At 36.1% G+C, this 7490-nt stretch overlaps 1 protein-coding gene across 1 annotated transcript; it reads right to left on the minus strand.

Annotated features, from left to right (window-relative positions):
- Positions 1–1259: 1259 nt before the first annotated feature.
- Positions 1260–4414, minus strand: LOC129573923 (cationic amino acid transporter 2). The gene is made up of 4 exons (XM_055455106.1): positions 4313–4414; positions 3368–4111; positions 1904–2947; positions 1260–1826 (listed from the first exon to the last, which is right to left on the minus strand). Exons 2-4 carry the CDS (start codon positions 3714–3716, stop codon positions 1408–1410), a joined length of 1812 nt encoding a protein of 603 aa, XP_055311081.1. The 5' UTR covers positions 3717–4111; positions 4313–4414; the 3' UTR covers positions 1260–1407.
- Between the last annotated feature and the right edge of the window lie 3076 nt (positions 4415–7490).

Raw genomic sequence — 7490 nt, forward strand, 5'->3', positions numbered from 1 at the left:
GCCATCATTTTTGCATTTTACTTTGGATCTAACTGTTATTTCTCTCTCTCTCTCTCTCTCTCTCTAGTTTTAGGTCAAACGTTCAATTATTATGCTAATATTCCAGTCGAAGATTTATTTATATACGATTTGCTTAAATACAATTGTACGCAGAAATGCTTTTAATTTTAAATTGATTTTGTGTTATTTAATGGTAATAGTTTGGTTTAGAAAATGGATTTCAAAGGGAAACAAGTTAAAATTTCCACATATCATTTGTTGTGAAATACAAATAAAATTGCAATCAATGCATTGATGGTCGCGTTCAAGATTTTAAGTCAATTTCGCAAACGGGCGATCAATTTTCGCGACACTTGAGTTGTCGTACGGTGTTCAAGTACCCAAACCACATACTTCTGTTGAAATGGTTGGTGATTGTTGTTTTTGGAGCTGAAGAAAAATGTCAAATTTTCAGTCTTGATTCGAAGCATGTGTATCATTTGTCCCCGAAAAACCATGACACGCCACAGTAAGCGTCCAGTGGGCTATAAATCTGTCTCAATAGCAATCAAAATAAAAATGAAGCTTGATGATAAGAATATAAATTGATTCCGAGAGAAAGACGTCATCCATATGAAATTCCGGAAATTGTAAATACCTCCAATTGTTGCTAATTTACAGCATTTCCACGCATTTCATTGTGTGTATGTGAGTCATGATTCACATCACTGCCGTAGTAACGAGCTACTATTGCGCTCATGCCGCATCGAAAATGTTATCACCGTGTGTACAGTGCATTTCAAGATTGTTATTGCCATTGAAGTGCTTGAACTTTCGATGTATGATTATATCGGAATGTGTTCTAAATCCATTGCTTGCATTCTTTTGTGTAAATAACAGAAAAAAAACCGATAAAACAGTCAGTCAGGCGAAACAAATACTTGAAATCGATACTTCAACTGCGCTTTCATTCGGTTACCTGAACACTGTTTCAAGTGACAAAGTGACATATGATTGGCAAATCGATGTGATTGTTTTCTCACCGTATTCACAATTCATCTTGTGGCGTTATCGTAATAGAATGTACTGGATTTGTAAATGGACTGTAATCCAATTCAAATTGAAAGTATCACACGAGTTTGATCGATCTTGAACTCTTTTGAATTATGTTTCTTCAGTCGTGATAAATATGATGGAATAACTAAAAATAAAACTTTTTTCGATTGACGCATTTGAGTGAAAAACTTTACTTTGTTTTTATTTATCGATATTAAAATGGGTTTTGGTTTTGTTTTTTTTATTCTCATATTTCTTATATATGTCTTAAAGATACGTAAGTACAATGGCATCCATTTCAGGATTTGCTTGAAATTCGAGATTAACAGTTCAATCATTTTCATTCGGCTCTTATTCTTTGTTGTGGTTTTTCTATTGTCCAGTTGGAACGAGAATCTCTTTGCTGCATGTAAATATGCAGCCCTCGTTTTGTTTGTTATTGATGAAATTTTTCTGCTGATACCGTGCACGTTCCACACTATTCCACAAACCATACGAAAAATAAATTACCAGCCCGAGTGCAATCCAAATGCCAAATCTGACCCAAGTCATGATATCTAACATCATCATTAGATACATGTTGATAATGATTGAGATGGCGGGCAACCATGGCGTAAATGGCACGGTGAATGTTTCATAGATTCGTGCGGTCGGTTGACGTGAGATCAATACCAAAATTAGTATCATAATGAAGCCAACACACACCAACAACGTCCACGCCCACCAAACAAAGCACAACAATTGATATGACAATGTTTCAATGATTAGCGCAAATAAAATGCAAACGAAGCCTATGGAATTAAGGGGGGAAAAAAACGATTGATTTGAAGTGTTCAAAGCATTTCCGAAATTATTGTGAAATACTTACAGAAAAGCGTAACTTCCCACGTTACAATGGATGAAGTGAGTTTGGTGGGTGTTTTTAAATTGTCCGAATTCCACAGAAAACGGAAGATATTTTGACCAAATGGTGCTGGAACGTGCATTTTTTCATTTTCATCTTCGACTTCATAGCGCAACAATAGAACGCATGCGGCCACAATTGAGTATGCCATCAGTGTTCCGATCGACATCATGTTGACCAGCTGAGACAAGTTGAAGAATGCCGCCAAAAGCCCGGTCAATGTTCCAACAAATAGGGTTCCCAACATGGGTGTCTGGAATCGCGGATGAATGCGGCCCATCCACTCGAAAATCAATCCATCATTTGACATAGCGTAAACGATACGTGGCAACGGGAATATTGAACCCATCAAACTGGCGCATAGACCAAATGTTGCTCCAATCGTTACAACATATTTGGCCACGGTCATTCCATAAAAATCGAATACATATGGCAATGGAGCGTTTATATCTTGCGCATAATAGGGTAACATCATCGTTAGTACGGTTGAAATGCCAAAATATGCCAAGAATATGACCAACAACGAAATAACGATGGCAACAGGCAACGAACGTTTTGGATTTTTTGCTTCTTCACCAGCCGTTGCAATGCAATCGAACCCAATAAAGCCGTAAAAACAAGTGGCAGCTCCTTTCAAAACACCCGAAATACCATATGGCACAAAACCACCACTACCGTAATCTTTAACAGTAGTTTCGTTTGGATTCGGCAACGGCACCTCAGCCGCTGGTATATTCCAATTCGATGGATTGGCTTTGAGGCTTCCAGCAATGATTACGAATAAAACCACGGCCAAATTGAGGAATGTAAATACATTGTTTACGATTGAACTTTCCTTTGCGCCAAACGCAATGGCCAATGAAAATAAAATCGTTACACCGAAGGCAAAAAAGTCGGGAAACTCCGAAAGTCCGGATATATTAATTGGCATAATTTCAATGAGTTTTTCATGAAAACCAGTCATTGAATTGACGTAGGTGCTCAAACCTTTAACCACACTCGCCGAACCTGGAGAAAAATAGAAAATTTTTGAAAAATAAATAAATATATAATTATCAGCGAAACATTCGAAGAATCGTCTCGATTTTACTCTTAAACGTAATAAAAGTGTCATGCTTTGATTAAATTATGTTTGGATTTTTGTGTATTTTTGAAAATGACTTTGAACTGACATCAGTGTCGTCTGCTCTATCTCTTTCTTGCCACAGATCCAATGCGTCAAGTACACAATAAATCATACAAAATCCACAGCTGAATAAGTCAATGTGCTGCGATTAAACTAACACGTTTGTTCGTGATTTTGAACAAATTTCAAGAGAAACAATTTTGAATGAATGACATCGGTGAAACAAATGAAATGGAATCGTTAAATTTTCCCCACTACTGGTCATTGAAAATATTTAAATTATGAGTATTTTGTGTTATTACCTATCGAGTATTCCAAAATCAAATTCCATCCGATGATAAATGCGATAAATTCTCCGATGGTAACATAGCAATAGACGTATGCCGAGCCTGCACGAGGTACTTTGGCTCCAAATTCTGCATAGCATAAACCCGCAAAAACACTTGCAATCGCCGCAATCATAAAACTGAGAATGACGGCCGGTCCAGCCTTTTCTTTCGACACTTCACCCGCCAGAACATATACACCAACTCCAAGCGTACTACCGATGCCAAGTGCCGTTAAATCAAGGGCCGACAACACTTTGGCCAATTTCGTGGGCGAAGAATCACTAATCGGCTTTTTACGCGTCAACGTACTATACCACCCCATATCGAATGTTTTCGTTTCTCTTCCTTAGTTTTTGCCTTAATTTTCCGAGTTCACACGGTCTCTGTTCTTGTGCACAGGTTCAACCGAATAAAAACCGGTTGACCAAATACTATTCTCGGTAATGAGTCGAAATATTCCCGAAAGATTGCAGTAAAAATTTATACACACACATAAGACATGCACGTTATTAAAATGTTCACTAAAAGAAAATGAACGGATTTAATTTTTGTGTTTTAATTGAGCTGTAAAAAGCTGCCGCTGCTGTTATTGTTGTTTGCTGAGAGTGTAGGCACGAGCGAGTAAATTGCGATGCAGTTGAGGCGATGGCACAACGTCTATTGACTGATTTCTGGCCGGTTTCGGATTCCATTAAATATCCAATGCGATCCTTCGTCCTATCAATTAGAGATATTTTTTTGGTTTGCTGGTTAAGATTGATTTTTTTTAGCCAATTCTAGATTTACGATGATCGTACATGCGCGCCGGCTCACACACACATACACACACACACACATACTCAATATGTATTAGTCGTTCTGAGTACAGCCTATTTCATCAGCGAAATAGGAAGAGAAACAGAAAAATGCTCGGATTACCTAATCAAATCACCGTTTAACGTCAATAATTACCAATTAATTCCATCGAATGTGGTAGATTTTGAATGAAAGTCTATTGTAGTATATGTTACTACTATATTTCCAGTACTCTGTTTTTTTAATGTTTTATTTTCCTGCTTCAGTCGTTTTGTCTCTTATTTTTCTTTTCTTTAAATTTTGTCGAAGTGAGTTACACTTGATGTGTGTACATTATCCGATAATTTTCACTTATCTCTCTGTTCTTGTGCTGGTTGTAAAATTAAAGACATATTTAACCAATTAATGTGTTCGTGTGTCTCTGGCGCAGCGCAATTGTATGTACGTAATTTTAAACCCCGCCATACAATCGAATAAGTATTTAGAGATAAAGCTATTAGCCAATTTAAATATGTGTTATATTTACGAGTCCTTAAACATTTTGCACAATAACTCATTCACACATCACGGACACATTCAGTTCTTTGTCTTTGTGCCTATCTCGATGTTATGGCTGGATTTAATTTGATTTCTATTGTCTGTTGTCGCTGCTCATTTTTCATATATGATACTTTCTATTCTGTTTCCAAATGCTGCCTGAAATATTCTGTTCATATGCCTGAAAAAAAGTGTATTGAAGTGGGCTGGATTATTCTATTGCCCAAATCGCAACTCGTCCACAAATGTCCGTTTGGAAATATTCTAATTGTGCAGCCAATCGATCAATTCGGGACATAGTCGACTGGATTTAGCTAGTCTTAATCACTTTTAAGTGATTACCCATTACAAAAACGTTGTCAGTCAGTCAGTCAGTCATTTGTTTTCCACACGGGTATTTATTCAAATACCCGTTGTTATCTGATTTAAAACATTCATTTCGGTGTATTTTTGATATTTAACTCATCATTATCAACAAAATATGCAGATATTAATAGATCACTTAATATTGATATCAGAAGAAACATGTGAATAAACTTTGTCGATATTCACGGTCACCGTTTGGTAATTTATCACACAATTGTATCTTCTTTTTCTTCCTTCTTCTTCTTTTTTTCTTCTTGTTCTTCTGATAGTGGAATTCATCAAGTAGGTTGTTGTTGGCATAGTTTTATCTAAAATCGCATTGTTTAGATGGATACATGATTGAAACCGAAGCGAATATTCTAGAGGATATTGCAAATGTGTGACGACAAAACTTAAAATATATTGTATTTATTAGGTGCTTGGTCCAAATGTATTTATTTCAATTGAAGTGTTTTTGCTCGAGGTTAACGGTCCCCATATGATTTATGATCGGCCAAGGATCATTTCGCACAAAACACTCATCAAAACTCGAAGATGAGAACCGACCGTGAATCGTCGTTTAATAAACGTTGCAAATCACCAGATTATCCAAATGTTCGTGCGTAATATAGTGAATTAACATGTAATATAGATTCCGCGATGACAACATTCTATCACATTTAATTTCCAGTTGAAACGAAATTCTATTGACATATATCATCACATTTTTTATGAGCCTGAAACGTAGAGAAGGGCAATCGAGCAAGTCAATAAATTAGATTAGTTTGTTATCAACAAATAATATCTGTGGCTTGTGGGTTATTGAATAAATAGATCAACACGTGTATTATTTTCAATTACATTTCATTCATCAACGATATATAGTCGATACATTATTTTGGACATAATAATGAAGGGGTAGAGATTTGATCACAAAAGAGTTCTCAAACGTGAAGCATTTTGATCGAAACTCTTAAACACCAAGAGAAGCAGAGAAAAAAAACTACTACTCTTATCCAAATAAATGACCGATATCGAAAACCCATTATGAATGCGTGTTCGTGTTGTTTTTTCTTCTTCTTCTGTTCAGCATCATGATCATCGCAATTTCCATAGTAACAAACTGGAATGAACGGGCTACGGATTATTATTGTTTGTGTGTGGCATACATTTAATAGAAAATCAATTAGAAAAGTGAGAGTCTATGGCGTCCCCCTCAACTACATCAAGTACTATGGTAGATGATTTTGAATCTATACCCGTAATGGAACAGTTACTAACTAGCATCTCTCTACTCCAGCGATTTATTGACAGAACAATATTGGCGCCAAATCGCACGAAATTGCCACGCAATTCTGAGCAAATAAATGTATCAATTAAGTGCAATTCAATTAAACACCACAGATACTTTTGCTACTGTTGCTGCGACTGCAGTTGCTGCGCACAAAGACTCATTTTGATAACTCTCTCCGAAAATTTCATAACACACATAAGGAGAATAGAAGAAGAAGAAGAAGAAGAAAAAAAGAAGCAGTGTTTTACGCTTGAAATCAATATAGTAATTGAATATTACACATGATTATAATTGAGCTACTGGGTAAAGGTTTATGTACCAAAAATCATGAGCGCGCATCTAGTGTTGGCCGTCGAACACTTTCGAACGCTTGTTCGTTCGTGCGTTCGACATGGTTTTAAAAAAAGGTTTTGTTCGTTCGTTCGTTCGACAATTTAAAAAAAATATTTTTTGTTCGTTCGTTCATTCGACATTCATTTTGTTCGATGTTCGGTCCAAACAAAAATTTTTTACATCAGAAAATTCGATGTATTGATCAAATTTATAATGTAATCGTTACAGCTCATGCTTTTATTAGCTTCTATTATAATTTTTCATAGTAATACCAATTTTATTCGGGAGATTTTGAAATAAAAAATAAACTTTGCTCGGACCGAACATCGCGTTGTTGTCTACATGTCAATAACTAAGTACAATACTACAATGTCAATAACTAAGCAATGCTCAAGTAAAAACTCACGCTAATAAAATCGCTATGCTGTAGTTATGCTTACACTGATTGTCGTTCAGAAATGAGTGTGACCCATACATTTGTGAGCGACAATGAGTGTGGCATATATTTAGAGTGTGTAGTGTATGCATGTAACACTCGTTGACGCTCACAAATGTATGGGTCAAACTCATTTCTGAACGACAATCATTGTGAGCATAACTACAGCATAGCGATTTCATTAGTGTGTATTTTTACTTGAGCATTGCTTAGTTATGATATCAATACCACCACGATCAACTTGCATGACGTTCCATACTCATCAACGACATTCAAATATATGACCAAACGGATTTCTTGATTCGAGCAATTGAATGGGCTTATTTCCTGTCAGAATACACCTATTTCATCTAATT

The sequence above is a fragment of the Sitodiplosis mosellana genome, unplaced genomic scaffold (assembly GCF_009176505.1).
Source record: "Sitodiplosis mosellana isolate CC-2019 unplaced genomic scaffold, AAFC_SMos_1.0 Smas_scaffold_6150, whole genome shotgun sequence".
Lineage (NCBI taxonomy): Eukaryota > Metazoa > Arthropoda > Insecta > Diptera > Cecidomyiidae > Sitodiplosis > Sitodiplosis mosellana.